This window comes from Tupaia chinensis, unplaced genomic scaffold (assembly GCF_000334495.1).
Source record: "Tupaia chinensis unplaced genomic scaffold, TupChi_1.0 Scaffold000248_1, whole genome shotgun sequence".
NCBI lineage: Eukaryota > Metazoa > Chordata > Mammalia > Scandentia > Tupaiidae > Tupaia > Tupaia belangeri.
Window position 1 is genome coordinate 1,812,760 of NW_006159726.1, and position 19,135 is coordinate 1,831,894.

A 19,135-nucleotide genomic window follows, 5' to 3' on the forward strand; every position below is an offset into this window, starting at 1 on the left:
TCCTTCATGGAACTTACATCCTAATAGGTAGATAATAAATAAATAAATATATGCTACAATATATACTGTGAAATGAAGACAAATTTTATCAAGAAAAAGTAAGGAGCATTCTGAACCAATGTTGGTCAGGAATGCTACCTAGTTCTAGAAACTACCCTTCATTCAATAAACTCGGTTAAATATAAAAATAGAAAAGAAAAAATATGCAAGTCAAGGGAATAGAGAATAATGTGATATAAAGGGATGGCTATAATAAATTCAGTGGTCAGATTAGGCCTTAACTGAGAAAGCGACTTGTACTAAACAGAGATTGGAAGTAAGAAAAGGAATGAACCATGATGCTATTTGGAGGAAGGCCATTCCATGCAGAAGAAATAAGAAATAGCAGGTACGAGGCCTAGTGATAAGAGTATGATTGGAGTGTTAACAGAATAGAAAAGAGCCAGCATGGGAGGAGAAACAGTGGCAGAAAATTTGTGGTAGGAAAGGACATTGAAGAACTAGACAGGGGCCAGATCATGGAACAATTCTTAGGCGCCATAATAAAGGCTTTGACTTTTCTTCTTAGTGTGAAGAGAAGTCACTGGAAGATTTCTGGTAGGAAAGTAGATAGTCTGACAAATGTTTACAAAAATGACTTTGTAGTGGATTCCCCCCTGATAGACTTGTTCTCCCATCTGTTGGAAGTTGAGAGGCTGGCAGCTCATAGCAGTGTCACTTTCTATGGAATGAAGGAAGCCTGAAGGCCCAAAGTCATGCCTCTTTCTAGGGGTAGTCTACACTCAATGACTGGGCAATAAGGAGGTGCAAAGTACTATCCCAGAGCTCCTCATGGGATCAGCTGAAGCCTTTTTGCAATTACTTCAGAGTTCAACTTTATTCTCTGCCCAATTCTGCATCCCTCACTCCTTCATGAGTGTTGATCCCAAGAGCACCCTTCAATGAACTTCCTACATGGAAAACTCCATCAACAACTCTGCTTCCTGGGGAATCCAGCCTGTGACATATTTTGCCACATGGAAAGCAGGCTGTCATATAATCAGAGTGGAAATAGGAGACTATTTTAGGAGGCTAAGAGAATAGGTTGTTCAAAGACTCTGGTAGCTTGGTCTAATATAATAAACTAGAGATATCTCTTAGATATCTATGGACATATGAATGAAGATGTCAGTATAGGCTGTTGATTATATATATTGGAGTTCAGGAGACAGGCTGGGGTTGGTGCTATAACTTGGGGAGCCATGGGATTGAATATAAATAGAGACTAGTCTGAGGATGAGCCTTGAGGCACCAAAACACTACATGTGAAATGTTCAATATACACTTGCTCAATGACAAATAGATGAAATCCCGAAAAGAAACATATTTTTAAGAACCGTCATAATATGTGTACTCAGACTATTTTGATTTTACTGTAATTATTCATTATCACCTCCATTTTCCCAGCTTTTCAGTAATTATAATAACCTAATGTTTAAAAATAAGTAATAATTTAAAAAAATCCTTTTAAAACATTTCTGTTATTTATTCCTGGAGTTTGGACACCTGGTTAAAGAATCTGCTGCTGTATGTACATATTTACTCATTGTCTGCTACTTCTAAGAGGATTTGAGACAACACTGAACAATACATGGAAGTATGAAGTGAACAAAACAAAACATGAGGAGATAGTGGGTGAGCAGTAAGTGGAAGAGGAGAAAGGAGATGAGCAGGTTGGCACAGGGAAGGCTGATGGCTGTGTTGGTAGAACATTTGAGAGACTTCTACAAGACCAAGGCCTGAAACCATTCTATTTAATTTTACCATGCTTTCTGAAATATCTGATCAAAAAGCCTCTTGGGCCATCCCCTCATAGCAAAGTGCCTAGGCGCTATGCGGAAGAAGCCAGGTCCCACATGGTCCACCAGGATTTAAATCTAGCCTGTCAGCTTCCCACCAGGCATGTGTGTGTCAAAGATCCTGATGGGATGGATAATTGAAGGAAAAAATGTCGAAGTGTGACCAGGGCCTGTCAGTGGATTCTCTTTCTTGTGCATGCACCTATGTACACTCTAGCATTTAAAAAAGCCTCCTGGATTGGGGTGGGAGGTATCTCTAAAAGCACATTTGGCCCACCAAGTGGATTCCTGGCATACCTCACCCCCTAAAGTGAAAGAGCTTCATCAAACTGTAGCCAACTCAGGAAGCAAGTCTACTCTGAAGATGGAATTCTGGTCAACACCAGCTCAAAGTAACTATAGGATGTTTGAAGAGTCAATGACTTCTTTCTCATCACCTTCTGGGCTCCTCTTTCTGCCCATCTCCTCAATGTCAGTTTTTTCTATTGACATTCCTTGGCCTCCTAGAGTACTGTCTCTCAGTGGGTGACCTCCTTTTCTGAGATCCTGCTGATAGAAGGAAGTGGGTCACAAATATGTCCATTGAGTGCTTCATAAGAGTCAGCAGGGGCATTCTAGGAAGATGTCTACCATGGCTTGACCTTGGAATGATGGGTTCCTTATTTGAAAGGGCTCTATGAGAAAGTGGATGGGTGAGAAAACTAGAATAAGGGGAAGGCCTTTGTTCATCTAGTAGACAATAGCTTGAGAACTCTCCTTTGGGACTTCTACCAGTGCTACACCCTCTGCTTTAGGTGTCCTCTGCCTTCAATCTGAAGAATTTCTATATGTTCTTTTTTTTTTTTTTGAGAGGTTTTTGCTATAGGGTGTGTGCACTCGCCAGAAAGACAGAGAGAGACAGAGAGACAGATAGCGAGAAATCACCCCCCAGGGGGGATGACCACAGTGCAATCGCTTCTCCTCCATTCTCCTCTTGGGATCTTGGGCACACACGCACATGCACCCGGCGTGAGTTTAAGTCACCAGGCCCGGGACTCAAACCTCGGTCGACTACATGGGAGTCCAGTAACATAGCCATTATGCCAGCTGCTGGTCCCGCTACATATTGTCTTTAAAAACTCAGCTCCAGGACTGCCTTCTTTGAGGCCAAGAGAAGAGAGTCATCCAGGTCCAGTGACTCTTCCCCAACCCCATGCCAATCTCACCAAACACCTGGCTTGGTAGTGTGGTCCAGATGGGTGGTCAGGGTCGAGCAGCAGCGTCCAGGTGGGGCTGGAAAATGACTTGGTCACAGTTGTGTGCAGGTTAATTAATCTGAATGTACTCATGGGCTCAGTCCTCAGCAGGGATATGAAGAGTCATATTCAGCCAGGGCCCCCCCCGCCCCCCCAGCCATATTCCTGCTCCAGGGGTAGCTGTGATGCAAAAAGGGTGGTCAAGGTGTCCAATGCAGACCACAGGCCTATGATTGTGTCCCAGACCCCATTCATTCACAGAGATGGGTCTCCCCCAGGGGACAAGACTGGGGTTCATGCCCAGTAGCCATCAGCAGTCCCCAAGTCCTCTCTTGCCTGAGCTTGACAGTGTTTCTTGCCTTATATTTCTATTCTTAGCTGCTGGCACATTTCCTGAGACATCCTGGATCTGTTTGCTTGAAACCTAAACTGAGGATGGCTGGACCCCTTGTGTGGCAAGCTCACCTTCTACCCTGAACACTCCTTGATCACTGAGGCTATTGTTTACCTTTACTCACCCTGGCCAATTCACCATGTTGCCTCTGCCCCAGGACAGGCCAATATGCCAGGCATGGGCCCTTCTGCTTGATTCAGACGGATTGGTCATGCAGAACCATTTTTCTAGACACTAATCCATGGAGGATGTTCTCTGATAAGTGCTCAAACGTGCTCACCTGATGCCAAACAGCCCTTGTATTGTCCCAATACCATCTTTAGTCTTTACCTAAGCAGAAAGTTCTACCATGAATTCATGTGTGGTGGTTGAGGGGGTAGAAGAAAAGGTTGGTCTGACTGCAAAGCCAGGGGCACCCTTCCTGTATGTGACCAATGTCAGTCTTAGCCTTTGGAGTGAGCTGAAACAAGACTGGATTTTTTTTTTCCTTTCTGTGCTTGTTAATTTTAATTTGTTAATTTTGTATTTCAGCTATATATCCAGCTTTCCCTAGAGACTGGTCATGTCACAAATGATCGAATGAAATAAATAATGAATAAATGCTTCTCTCTTGGATTCCAATTGAAATCCAAGGAGCCCTAGTGAGATCTAAAGACTGGTCCTGTCAATTATTTCTTCCAGACTGACCTCCGGTTACTAATTGGCTCATTTAAATTCCTTCTTTTGAAGCCATGTTACAATGGAAGTAAAGTAATTAAAGTGCAGCAAACTTGAATTTGTGGTTGGATACGTTTGAAGCTATGTCATTACCATGATGATACTGGGCACCACGTGAAACTGTGGTCCTGGGAAAGAACAGTGGATTTTAGTTTTTCTCATGCAAATGACATTTCCTAGTAAAACCTAAATATCAAGTATCCTTGATTCTTGCTTGCTTATATCTCTATCCCAAGAATACTGGCTTAAGGCAGTGCTTGCCAACCTTTTTTCACATCATCTCACACAGAAAAAAGTGATTGCATCTGTGTGGCATACTGGGCAAATGGATGAGGACACTGCATGCCTGGAAGTGAGCAAGCGGGTACTGCAGCCATCCAAGGCACTATCCCTCTGTCTGGAGGGCTGATGACTCTCTCTCTGCACATACGCTATCCATTTGTGGTAGGGCCTACGAGCTAGCAAGACATTAAACAATAATTTTGACAAATGTGTTGTCTAAATCTTTATGGAGGAAAAATAAAAGCAGTAATAGGAACTTAAGAAAAAGAGTTAAATGTGAGGAGTGGGTTGCCATGAAATGCATCTCTGAAGAAGTGATATTTCATCAGTGATCAAGGGATTTAGCTAAGTGAAGAATGGAGAGAAAAACCGTCTAGAAAAAGGAGCAGAGACAGAAAAAGCCTGATATGTCTGAGGATTTTTGAGAAGAACTAGATGGCTGGAAGGTTCTGAGGGAGAGAGGAGTGGCTCATGGTAAGAACAGGGAAGCAGATAGGGTATAGAGCATATAAGGGTGCGGGAGCCATGCATGGTGGATCACATCCATAGTGAGAAGTTACTGAAGGGACTGGAGCCTGGGCTGACAGGAACATATTTGCATTTTTAAAAGATCACCTGGGGGCCAGCAGGTGGCATGGTGGTTAGGACACTGGACTCCCACATGGCCGACCATGGTTCAAGTCCCAGCCAGGCGTGAGTGCGTGCATGCCCAGGATCCCGAGAGGAGAATGGAGGAGAAGGGATTGCGGCATGGTCATCCCCTCCTGGGGGTGATTTCTTGCTTTCTGTCCCTCTCTGTCTTTCTGGCGAGCGTACGTAACCCATAGGAAAAAAACCAAAAAAAAAAAAAAAAAAAAAAACTGGCCTAACTGGCTCCAAAAACATGAACTTACAACATTTATGCTCTCAAACAAAGGAGGGTCAAAGAATCTGTTTCTAGAGAAATTTCTTTGGACTAATAAATCAGATGTACATGTAGGAATGGTAAGTATAGTATCCCAGTTGTGTGTTAAGTGTAAGAAACTGAAACAACATAGTTTCCTGCCCCTGAGCTGAACAAGACAGGAACCAATCACAATAATTTTCTTGTCCCAGGAAATACTTGTTTCTTGGATAAAAAGCTGTGAACCAACAAAAACAAATTATTTCTCAAGGCTAACACTTTGCTCATCAAGATCTCCACCTCACACACCTTCAGGAACTCTGCCAATTTCAATCAGTTCTCTGCCTTGAAAGAGTTGACTTGAAAACAACCTAGCTAGAAGAGGCAAGGAACACATTCTTTCCTAGAGCCTCCAGTACCATTGCTGATGCCTTCATTTTAGTTTCATAAGGCTCATTTCAAGCTTTTGACCTCCAGAACTGTAAGTTAATAAGCTTGTAGGGTTTTGGTTTTTTTTTGTCTTAAATTTTTCTAGAAGGTGCATACACTCACTAGAGAGCAACAAAGAAGGAGAGAAAGTGAGAAAGCACCTCCCAAATAGGATGTGGTCACACCATAATCTCTTTTCCTCCATCTCTCCCTCCTTTCAGCTCTCCGTCCTTTTCTTGAGTCACTGGGTCTGGGACTTGAAACAGGCAGTTAGTCATGTGGGATCCAGCCACCTCCAGAGTAGGCCATGGGCTTGTCTGCTTGGGTACAGCAAATTTGTATTAAATTGTTATGGGGGCAAATGGACACTTATATAGCCCATGCATATGAGAGAAGTTGATTTGCTTTCATCCCCTTTGACCTGTCTGAATTGATCCCCATCTCCCAGTGAATTTGTCTTTCAAATGCATACTCTGGCCTTCTCTACACAGTATAAATACAAGGTCCATCTAATACCTGCTATCTTGTTTGTCCCATCAAGGACCTCCTAATCGTCATCTCTCATATTTGCTGGTTGATGTGATATGATGGTCTATGGTCTTTGTTCATTCTCTTAATGTATTGGATTGTTGGGAAAGTCATGATGTATTTTTTTCCAGCAACCCAATAAATCTAATTTTCAGATAAATGCAGTGATTTCTGGCCAAGGGTACACAATTAACCAGCTTAGATTTTGATTTACAGAGGGTAGAATCCTAAACCCACAGGTCTCTGGCCGCATTCAAGATATCTAACTGTATGTTTTCTAAATTAGTACAGCCCAAAACAAACCCAAGTGCTTCAGGAATCTCTAAGGTAGTCCTAGCACAATACAGTGTCTATAAGACATGTAATTTTTACTCCCAGAGCTTGAAGAGCAATGTAGATCTTTATCATACCACATGACTCCTAGCCAAATTTCCTAAAGACCGTCCTCACTTTCTGATTTCCTAGGCTGTCAAGGAAGCTTCTAAATAGTACTGGAAGTTCCATCCAATGCGATCAGACAAGAGAAGGAAATAAAAGGCATTCCAATAGGGAAGGAAGAGCAAATTCTCTCTGTTTGCAGATGACATTATTGTATACATAGAAGACCTAATAGTATCCATGAAAGAACTTCTTGAAGTAATAATGCATACAGTAAAGTGGCAGGATACAAAATTAACTTACAAAAATCTATAGCATTTCTATATACAGAGACAGAACTGAAGAATGTAATTCCATTTACCATAGCCACAAGTATAAGATACTTAGGAATAACATTAACCAATGAAGTCAAAGACCTCTACAATGAAAACCTTAAAAAGGAAATTGAAAAGGACACTAAAAAGTAGAAGGACATCCCATGTTCCTGGATTGGCAGAATCAATATAATCAAAATGGCAATCCTACCCAAATTAATATACATGTTTAATGCAATCCCTATAAAATTACAAAAAGACATTCTTGCTCTGCCCCACTATACAAGATGGCAAGTGAAAAAGCTGCAAAGCAGGATACTAAGGAGAAGAAACCTGAAGCCAAGAAGGCTGATGCCAGTGGCAAGGTTAAAAAGAGTGACCCAAAGGCTAAAAATCCCAAGAAGGGGAAGCCCCATTGCAGCTGAAACCCCATCCTAGTCTGGGGCATCGGCAGATACGCCCGGTCTGTCATGTATTCCAGGAAGGCTATATACAAGAGGAAATACTCGGCCACTAAATCCAGGATTGAAAAGAAAAAGAAGGTTCTTGCGACTGTCACAAAACTAGTTGGTGTAGACAAGAATGGCAGTACCCGGGTGGTTAAACTGTGCAATATGCCTAGGTGTTATCCTACTGAAGATGTGCCTTGAAAGCTGTTGAGCCACAGCAAAAAAACCCTTCTCTCAGCATGTGAGAAAGCTGCGAGCCAGCATCACTCCTGGGACCATTCTGATCATCCTCATTGGACACCACAGAGGCAAGACAGTGGTTTTCCTGAAGCAGCTGAGCAGTGGCTTGCTATTTGTAACTGGTCTGTTGGTTCTCAGTCAAGTTCCACTGCATAGAACACACCATAAATTTGTCATCACCTCCATGAAAATTGATATTAGCAAAGTAAAAACCCCAAAGCACCTTACCAATGCTTACTTCAAGAAAAAGAAACTGCAGAAGCCCAGACACCAGGAAGGTGAGATCTTTGACATAGAGAAGGAGAAATACAAGATTTCAGAGCAGCACAAGATTGATCAGAAAGCTGTGGACTCGCAAAATTTTACCAAAAATCAAAGCTTCTCCTCAGCTCCAGGGCTACCTGCGATTCGTGTTTGCCCTTACAAATGGAGTTTATCCTCACAAATTGGTCTTCTAAATTTTTTTTGCCAAGAATCTAGTTAAATAACTTCTTATTCACAGATCTAGAAAAGACAATCATAGAATTTGTCTGGAACTATAAAAGACCCCATTTTGCTAAAGCCAACCTGCACAAGAAGACAGGAGGAGGTGGCATCTCACTTCCTAACCCCCAAATATATTACAAAGCTGTGATCATCAAAACAGCATGGTACTGGCACAAAAAATAGACATGCACATGAGTACCAATGGAACAGAGTAGAGACTCCATAAATAAGCCCAAAAAACATACAGCCAACTAATCTTTGACAAAGGGTACTAGTCAATCCAGTGGAAAAAGGGAAACCTCTTTAGCAAATGGTGTTGGAAAAGCTGAGTATCCACCTGCAGAAAGATGAATCTGAACCCCTATCGGTCACCATTATCAAAAATGAACTCAAAGCAGATCAAAGATCTAAACCTAAGAGCACAAACTATAAAACTACTGGTGGAAAACACTGGGGAAACTCTGAGAGGCTTTGGGGTAGGCAAAGTCTTCTAAAGAAAGACTCCCAAAGCACAGGCAATAGTTCCCCAAGGGACTGATAAGAACATACAGGGGACTCAGACAGCTTGCCTGAAAAAAAAATGATCAACTGAATTAAAAATGGGCAAATGAGCTGAACAGACAACTTTCTAAGGAAGATGTATGAATGGCAAAAAGTATATAAAAAAGTGTTCAACATCACTCATCATAAGGGAAATGCAAATCAAAACCACACTGAGATACCCTCTAATCCCAGTCAGAATGGCTAAAATTAAAACAATAATGATAAGTGCTGATGAGGCTGTGGAGAAAAGGGAACTCTCCTACACTGTTGGTGGGAATGTAAATTAGTACAGCCACTGTGGAGAATCATACGGAGATTCCTCAAAGACCTACCAATAGAACTACCATATGATTCAGCAATTCCATTCCTGGGTATCTACCCAAAAGATAGGCATGCACTCAGTCAGAAAAGCACTTGCACAACTATTTTCATTGCAGCATTATTCATGATTGCTAAGACATAGAACCAACCCAAATATCCACAAACAGATGAATGGATTGAAAAATTGTAGCACATATACTCCATGGAACACTATTCAGCCATAAAAAACAACAAGCCCTGGAATTTGATAGAAAGTGGACGAATACGGAAGATTTGTTGCTGAGTGAAGCAAGTCAGGCTATGAAAGAGACATTGTATGTCTCCAGTTAACATATAAGTGCGACTGTCCACACTCTATGGTAGAGACCAAAAGACTAGAGAACATAAAAGTATTAAAAATTGTAATGGACACTAGAGACAAAGTGGAAAGACAGTGTGAGAGAGAAAGAGTATAGAAAATTTGGGGGGAAAATGGAGAGGTAAGACACTCGAGGGACACAGATAAGGTTTATTATCTGTTGATGAGGATGTGTATGGTGGTCTCAACTGAGCTGGACTGAGGTGTATATCATGCTGGGTAAAGTCTCTTCACAATCTAAATGATGTATAGCTATTTAATGTATGAATAATAAGTAAATAAATAAATAAATAAAAATAAAAAGCTCTTCTGCCCTCCAACTTCACTCTCCAGCTCCAACCTACCTTTCTGGAATTTTCTCTTCTTTTTCTGTCCCCCCCCTCCCCTGCTTTTTCCAGATTACTTCCTTGCCCTTTGTAAGGTAAAAACAATTCTGTCTCCCTCACTTTCCATCTATTTTCCTCTTCACCTGTTCCTCAGTTATCCTATAAAGAACCAAGTGGTTCTAACAACAACAAAAAATCATCCTTAGAGATTAGGGCAGAGGAAAGGTTGTGAATGTTAGATATTAATGTTTTGACCTATGTTTTGACAGCTGATAAGAAAGTCAGAGAACTTGAACAAATGTGTTTGGTGGAAATTCTGGGTGTAGGTGACACCTCTTAGTCTCTCCAAGAAGGAAACTGTCCTTGAATACTTCAAAATTTCCACTGGAAGGAAACAACAGTGTTTGGCCAGAAGATGGCACCCTTTTAAAACAAATTCAAGCAGCCTTCTGGGCCAGGGGGCTGGAAGATAATGAATCATAGTTGCTAAAAATCCTTAAGCTTTGTCTCTCAGTGAGTGCATGCACTTTAATAGCAAAAAATCTCTCTAAGAAAAAGAAAGAAAAGAAAATCACAACAAATAACTAGATAAATAAATACGTAAATGTTAAAAGAAGGAAGTGGCACTAATGATCTTCACAACTTGCTGAATTTGTTACTTTCTTTGTGTTTTTTTTTGTTTTGTTTTGTTTGTTTTTTTGGAGAGATTTTTGCTGTGGAGTGTGTGCATTCACCGGAGAGACAGAGAAAGACAAAGCGACAGAGAGCAGGAGATCACTCCTCGGGGTGGGGGGGGATGGCCAGGCCACAATCTCTTCTCTTCCATTTTCCTCTCAGGATTTTGGACAGTGGACAACTAAGGGCATGTAAATAGGAGTGCCCTATTCACCAAGATTCTTAGATTCTCATCTCTGTGCTGCTCTGTGGACTTTTAAGCAACCGTCCCTCCATCCCCACCACCATTCTCTGTTTCCTTGTCCCCTGCCCTATCCGCTCATCATACACCCCCACCACTCCACTCCACTTTTATTTCAATCATGTAGATCCCAGAAGCTCATGGAAAACATCTGAGGCCTATTAATAGGCAAATCTGGATCCTAAGGAGCTGGGACTGTAAAGGAGTATAAAGGAATAGTCTCATGCCCAGTAAAGGGAATCTTGCAGGTCAGTCTGAGGTGTGGTGATCAAAGCAGCTGGATCACAATGAGCCCTGGGCCTCCTCACAACCGGCAGGTGGAATGGTGGTTAAGGGCGCTGGACTCCCGCAGTTTGAGTCCTGAACCTGGTGACTTGCTTTGTCACTTTCTCTTTCTCTCTCTCCCTCTCTCTCCCCTCCACCCACACAGACACACCCTCGTCAAATTAAAATAAATAAAGTTAAATAATTATTAGGGAAAAAAAAAAAGGCAGCTGGATCCCACCCCACATGGCCGACTGCACACTTCAAGTCCTGGGCCCAGCAGCTAGAAAAACATACTGGGCATATGTGTGTGTGTGTGTGTGTGTGTGTGTGTGTGTGTGTGTGCGTGTGTGTGTGTATGCCCACAATCCTAACAGAAGGGAGAGATGGAGGAGGAGGGGTTGCTGTATGACCCTTCTCCATGGAAGTGCTTTCTCACTTTCACTGTTTCTCTGAAAAGTTAACATGCCCTCTGGCAAAACTTTAACAAGGAGGGGCTAGGATAGGGTCTTGTTTGAAGGGCCCACTGCCCACCTTGGAACAGCAAGTTCTCTCAAGCTAACTTTTTCACTTGAGGCCACCAAAGCTACCTGGCTCCAGATCAAGACAACCAGTCCATATCAGCTGTCACTTTGAGATTTGCTTTGCCTTTGAACTCTGAAGAGAACAAACCCTGAGCTCCAATGGAGGAAAGAGAACTGTTTCTAATTACCTATCACTTTGCTCTCTTTTGTTCTCTTCCTTCAGGGTCTCAGTCAGCTCCTTTAGGCTAAGGGACACGCCTTGCATTTTTACTGCCACCTTGGTGTAAAGAGAACAACATAGTTGTAAAAAATCAATCCATTCAATAGTGATATCCTGTTTACTTAAAATATATCAGAGTCAGAACAGATTAGATGTTGACAGAAGAGCAGTCATTTCTTTTCACAGTGGATTATGCAATTTTTCCAATAAAGCCTAGCACTGCAAACATGGCATTGACACGGCAGGAGATAAACATTGCCATGAGCTGGGCTGGGCTGGGCTAGGCTAGGCTGGACTGAGCTGGAGGAAGGGTAATTTCTTTTTTCTTTTATTATTTTTTTTATACATTTGATCGTTATACATCATTTGGCTTATGAAGAGAATTTACCCAACATGAAATACACATTGGACCAGTCAAGAATACTATTACATGTTATTATCAACAGGTAATAAACCATTCCTGGGTCTCACAAATGTCTTGCCACTCTATTTTTTTTCTCCTTATTTTTAGGAAGGGTTATTTGTTGAAGGAGATTTCTGGCCTAAGAGATCTTTTTGTTTGTTTCTGTTTTCCCTGCTTTTTTGCCTTTCCAGCCTAGGTCTCTCTTACACACTTCAGGTAGTTTTACAGAATGGTTGTCAGTCTTGGAACTCATTTCCCAGAAAAATCCAAGGCATCCAAGAACTTACCTCTCAAGTGATATAAAACCAAACTTTATTTATCGGAGACTTGAGGACAAGCTTTCAAATGTGTTTTGGTTAACAATATTTTAAAGGAATTATTAAATACAAATGTTCCTGGGACAAGCAGATGGCATAATGGTCACATCACTGGACTTCCATGTAGCAAACTGTGATTCAAATCCCAGATCTAGCAACTTAAAACTCACACCACACACATGTGTGTGTGCATGCCCAAAATCCCAAGAGGAGAATGGAAGAGACAGCGGCAGGCCCATCCCCCCTGGGGGTGATTTCTTGCTCTATCTCTGTCTGTCCTCCAAGCACACATGCCCTATAGCAAAAATCTCTCGGAGGGGGGGATATATAAGTGTTCTTCAGAAGGGCACATACTTCCTAGGTCAGTCACTGTCCTCACTACTCTCTAGTGCCTCATGCCTGTAGCTATGCATTTTTAGCTGTCTGATTCCTGAAGACACTGGCGTTTAGGACTCCTGTTTATAAATGCATCTTTCTGTCCTTTGATCTTTCTGTTAGTAATCCTAGATGGGACTCCTTCACTGAGAGAGTTTGAATCATTTCCCAGGTCCCTTCCAATTCTTAATTTTTTCTTCCATATAGAAAAACTGCAGAAATGAACCTTCTAAAACAGCTCTCTTACCTGACAGGTCCCTTACTTAATAGGTTCACAGAAATTGCTTCATCCTATCTATGAAACCAAAGCTCCAAAGCCCACGATGCCTTTTACATGGGATTGTGGGGAGTACAGAAGATGCGGTCCCCCACTCTGGATCTCCCAGTTGCTGAGAATACAGACTGCCCTCAGTTCATGGCTGCAGTTCTTCACTAGAAATTGCCCTAGCACCTGCTGTACCCAAGGTAACACCCCCTCCCAAAGGATGGCTGATGAAGAGTCTGAGGCCAAACCTCCTTGCCTCAATGAGGGACAACTCTGAAGGGCCTTCTCAGGACCTGTTGACTCAGTTGCAATTGCACTGAGGTTGATTCTCCTCCTCCCAATCTTGTATTCCTTATTCAGCTCAGTTTATTTCCTGAAAGTTGTATCCAGCCAACTCTTCCCTGACTCTTCATCTCAGTCTGTTTCCAGGGATCCAATCTACGACAAGGAGTGAGACAGAAAGGCTGTGTCTTGCCCTTGCTATACCCATAGTCAAGAATGATAGAAGTGGGGGGCCAGCAGTTAGCGTAATGGCTATGTCACTGGACTCCCACGTAGTCGACTGCGGTTTGAGTCCCAAACCCGGTGGCTTAAACTCACACTGGGAGCATGTGCGTGTGTGCCCAAGATCCCGAGAGGAGAATGGAGGAGAAGGGATTGCGGCGTGGCCATCCCCTCTGGGGAGTGATTTCTCACTTTCTATCTCTCTGTCTCTTTCTGTCTGTCTGGTGAGTGCACGCGCCCTATAGCAAAAACCTCTCCAAAAAAAAAAAAAAAGAAAAAGAAAAAGAAAAAGAAAAAAAAAAGAATAATAGTGCTGGCAATAAAATGTATAGGTAACATAATGCTGCCATGAAAAGAGTGCTTAGAAGCCATCTACTGCAACCTACCCTTATCCAGATGGGGAGACTGAGGCAGAGAATCAAAGTGATTTGCTCAAGGTATTGTAAGCTAATTAGGTGAGAAATCTTGGATCAGAATACACACCTATGGCCCAGTCAGGCAGACTATTCTAGCATTCCATCAGTTTCCAGGAAACCTTAATAACACATGGGAGTCAAATCTAACTTTGAGAAGGTAGAGTCAACAGCAAGTGACTTTTTCAAGGCTATCCTCCCCAGACAGTACACTACTGTGACTTCTTGCTCTGAGAAGCCACTTCACTTTTTGGCTGGAACCATCAACTGAATAGAAGAGCCCAGTCTGAATCAGGGGTGATAGTGCACTTTATTAACAAACAAAACGATATCACACAGGCAAAAATCTTACGTCATTGGCAAAACACACATGTGTGCATACTCCCACAGGTAGCACAGGGCAAACTTCAGATGCGGAACGTTAGGCATCAAGGTCACAATCAAACTAAATGTAGTTCCTTTAATATTTTTTTCTTCAGTGGAGAATGAGACCTTATTTAAAACCTGTGACAAACAGATAAACTTTTTAAACCTAATTCTCAACCTAACTATGGAGTCAACTCAGCCTTCAGAACTGTGAAGTGGATGCCTTAACAGGGCCAGGCTCTATCGGCCTCTTAAAATGACTTTCGTTTGGATAAAAGATTATGTTATCTTCTTTTAGGCAACTTCATATATGTTGGGAATTCTCAGTTTCAATTTCATGTCTAGGCACATCTGGACTGACATTCATTTTGATACCCAATCTGTAGCTTAATACATTTGATATAATTAGGATAAATTAATTGGTTTTCTAAGAAGCTGGAGAACAGGATAAATCGCATACTCAGGAGTCCTTCACTATCAACACTTACATATGTTTACAGCCTGATTACAATTAAAACTGTTGCCAGTTGAGGAATTTAAATCAGCATTTCCCAAGAGGTGTGTCAGGACTGGATTAATCAGTACGTGGATAGAAACAACTGTAATAGATTAGGGATGAGATTTCTATAATACATGGCAACTCCCAATGTACTGGGGCAAATTTAAGACATTACCAATATTCTTAAGATAGCTAAAACGAATTGGAATTACAAGGTAAAAGGCAGCAAAAAAATCCAGCTCTTTGTTTTTCAGTTGGGTAAAACTCTAGAAGACCTTAAGCCCTCACACCAGAGTCCAGTGACTTACATTAGGCTTTATAAATTAATCCTGTTATAAACTTGGATCAGATGGTTTTCTCTGGCAATCCAAGTTTATTAATTGTCCTTAAATAAAAATCTATTTATATTTTTAATAAAGAAGTATTTTAAGGCCACAACTTTTGGAAGGAGCTTTAAAAAACCTGGTAGTTTTTACAATGTGAAAGACAAGAGGGAGAATACTGTTACTCCTAAGATAGAGAACTCAGTACTCATCTATCAAATCACTCAATTTCATGCCTTTGTAAAACAGAATAAAGCAAGCGAGGTTAAAATATAGAGTCCTAATTTCTTTTCTGTATCTCAGTCTCAGCAAATAACAGATTTATCACGTGTGTTTCAGAATTTATTTGACAGAAACTGGCCTGCTAATATTTATGCAAAGGCAGCCATATTGAAGACATAGTTAAAAGATCTAATTCTATGGTCATAGGAGAAAAGAAAACCATCTCTCAGGGGCCTTCAAATAGCCAGGGGCTGCCTGACCAAAAACAAACAAAAAAAATACTGCTTTCCTAAAGCTGGCATAGAATGTTGTAACTGACAAAGACTGAGCGAAGTCTAGCCACCTTCCTCCAGGAGGAAGAGTGTATATGCCCACTGCAGTCAGTGTCACAGCCTCCTGGGGGACTGTTCTACTACCACTGTCTTATTCTGCTTATCCGGGGAGCTGCACACACATCTTAGCAAGTCAGTTGGAGGATTATAGATCAGTAAACATTCTCATCCTTAAGAAGTGAAAGAGGAAAACATATGATAAGCCACTGTTGTGAGATTAGATGCCTAGAAAATTCAGAGGAATTAGAGATGGTCAGGAAATTCCCAAGGCAGCAGCCCACAAAGATGTCCCTGTCCTGGTCTGAGGGCATGCATCCCACCCTCCACTGCTTCCATTTATTATTTCCTGGTCAAAATAAAGAGCCACTCAGTCCAGGAAGCTGTGAGCTTCTGGGCTGTGTACCAACACTCCACCACTGCCTAGGGACAGAAAAAGAACAGGATAAATCGCATACTCAGGAGTCCTTCACTATCAACACTTACATATGTTTACAGCCTGATTACAATTAAAACTGTTGCCAGTTGAGGAATTTAAATCAGCATTTCCCAAGAGGTGTGTCAGGACTGGATTAATCAGTACGTGGATAGAAACAACTGTAATAGATTAGGGATGAGATTTCTATAATACATGGCAACTCCCAATGTACTGGGGCAAATTTAAGACATTACCAATATTCTTAAGATAGCTAAAACGAATTGGAATTACAAGGTAAAAGGCAGCAAAAAAATCCAGCTCTTTGTTTTTCAGTTGGGTAAAACTCTAGAAGACCTTAAGCCCTCACACCAGAGTCCAGTGACTTACATTAGGCTTTATAAATTAATCCTGTTATAAACTTGGATCAGATGGTTTTCTCTGGCAATCCAAGTTTATTAATTGTCCTTAAATAAAAATCTATTTATATTTTTAATAAAGAAGTATTTTAAGGCCACAACTTTTGGAAGGAGCTTTAAAAAACCTGGTAGTTTTTACAATGTGAAAGACAAGAGGGAGAATACTGTTACTCCTAAGATAGAGAACTCAGTACTCATCTATCAAATCACTCAATTTCATGCCTTTGTAAAACAGAATAAAGCAAGCGAGGTTAAAATATAGAGTCCTAATTTCTTTTCTGTATCTCAGTCTCAGCAAATAACAGATTTATCACGTGTGTTTCAGAATTTATTTGACAGAAACTGGCCTGCTAATATTTATGCAAAGGCAGCCATATTGAAGACATAGTTAAAAGATCTAATTCTATGGTCATAGGAGAAAAGAAAACCATCTCTCAGGGGCCTTCAAATAGCCAGGGGCTGCCTGACCAAAAACAAACAAAAAAAATACTGCTTTCCTAAAGCTGGCATAGAATGTTGTAACTGACAAAGACTGAGCGAAGTCTAGCCACCTTCCTCCAGGAGGAAGAGTGTATATGCCCACTGCAGTCAGTGTCACAGCCTCCTGGGGGACTGTTCTACTACCACTGTCTTATTCTGCTTATCCGGGGAGCTGCACACACATCTTAGCAAGTCAGTTGGAGGATTATAGATCAGTAAACATTCTCATCCTTAAGAAGTGAAAGAGGAAAACATATGATAAGCCACTGTTGTGAGATTAGATGCCTAGAAAATTCAGAGGAATTAGAGATGGTCAGGAAATTCCCAAGGCAGCAGCCCACAAAGATGTCCCTGTCCTGGTCTGAGGGCATGCATCCCACCCTCCACTGCTTCCATTTATTATTTCCTGGTCAAAATAAAGAGCCACTCAGTCCAGGAAGCTGTGAGCTTCTGGGCTGTGTACCAACACTCCACCACTGCCTAGGGACAGAAAAAGGGCAGTCACAGGCTGGGCCCTAACCTACTACTCCACCTCTACAGAGAAAAAGTCAAATGGTTTATTTCTGAAATCATCAGGTATTTTGCATCAAATGGAAGAAAAAGAGGACCTAGGAATTATGAGCACTTCAACTTTTTGAAATAAAAGAGATCACAGATTTTATTCTAGCAATCAACATGAGTTAGTCTACACAAAGAAATAAGATAGAGTTTGATCGTACTGAAATTAACTAGGTGATTCTTTCTGTTGTGATCGTACTGAAATTAACTAGGTGATTCTTTAGATTCTTTTTATGATAACACTGACCCAGACTAAACTGAGGGACTTTAAACTCAGTGCATTTTAATACGGCCTCATGACACAGCCTTTAAGTTGGTAAGATTTTCCTCCTGATGATGCTGGGAAAGTGTGAGCACAAAGCATGAAGATGGAACCTCAGGCATGTGCAAGAAGCTTGCACTTATACATGACAATACACACAGCAGATACTGATGTGGTCAACCCGATGATCTTCAGCAGGCCAGGCACAGAAGGCAGGTGTCTCTCCCAGAAGGTGGTGGTGATTTCGACTGATGGAACATCCTAGATGAATAAACACAGATCATTAATGGAAAACTATTGGGCTAATCAGGGGCAACAAAATATATCAGTAAAATTAGTGCATGGGTATCCCCTGGATAGTTGCACCCTTCAATCAGAGGCTATTAGAAGGGAGATGTGTTTTATGCACTGTCAATGGTCTATGGAGATGGAGCCATCAAACTTACTTTTGACTCTGGTTCTTGAATGAGGATATCTTTTTCAGTCACCTTCCCTAGAGCATTCAAGATCTGAAAGACAGTGACCACAGTATCATGAAATCACATTGTATAGTTTCAACAGATTCGAGGCCCTGCTGGCCATAGATGAGCATATGAGAGAGGGGCAGAGGAGTGGACGTACAAATTCTACCAGGCTCAAGAGCTAAAAGAAGTAGATGCCAAAAATGCTGCTGTGACTTAGGAGGGAGAGTGCCTCTACTTCCTTCCTTACCTCTCTAGCCCCGCGTTCACCTGCCTCCACTGCCCCTTCCATGTATCCACTCCAGTGTGTGGCTGTCTCTGTGCCAGCAAAGTAAATCCTCCCAACGGACTGACGAATCACCCTTTAAGAGGACAAAGAGGTCACACAGAGTTACCTAGGAAGGCACTGAGGGTAAAAAAGCCAGTTGCTACCCACATTTATTCCAAAGAGGACAAGGAAACCCCGATGGGATTCAGCCCTAGATGAAAGAGTACTCCTGGTTTCTTGTACTTGAAGAGCCAGGGAGAATCAGGCTGTCAGATCCTAGTAACTAAAGGTGATATTGAACTTTTCTAAGCCAGCAAGAGCTGGAATCTAAGAACATGCTTTCAATCCACAATCAGGTGTTTTTGCTGTGTGCTTCCTGTTTGCAGTTCCATTCTGCTCTCTACACTGTCTTTCCAGGGAGTACATTCTTCATGATATCACAAATAACTGTAGATCCCATTCCCAGTGTGCCTGTAGGAACTGTAGGGGTGAGTGACAAGACAGGGACATTAACTATCATTTCTGGCAGAGGAAAGACCTGAGGGATTATATGGGTCCATCTTCTTTTTTTTTTTTTTTTTTTTTTTGAGGTTTTTTTTTTTTGGGGCGGT

General features: G+C 41.7%; 1 protein-coding gene across 1 annotated transcript in view; it reads right to left on the bottom strand.

Annotated features, from left to right (window-relative positions):
* Positions 1 to 17,795: 17,795 nt before the first annotated feature.
* Positions 17,796 to 19,135, bottom strand: part of MAOA (monoamine oxidase A) — a 70,994-nt gene continuing 69,654 nt past the window's right edge. The window contains exons 13-15 of the mRNA XM_006148866.3: positions 18,507 to 18,618; positions 18,242 to 18,304; positions 17,796 to 18,056 (exon numbers count right to left, since the gene is read on the bottom strand). Of these exons, the coding sequence (XP_006148928.2) occupies positions 17,910 to 18,056; positions 18,242 to 18,304; positions 18,507 to 18,618 (322 nt within the window). The 3' untranslated portion in view covers positions 17,796 to 17,909. The remainder of the gene's footprint in view (positions 18,057 to 18,241; positions 18,305 to 18,506; positions 18,619 to 19,135) is intronic.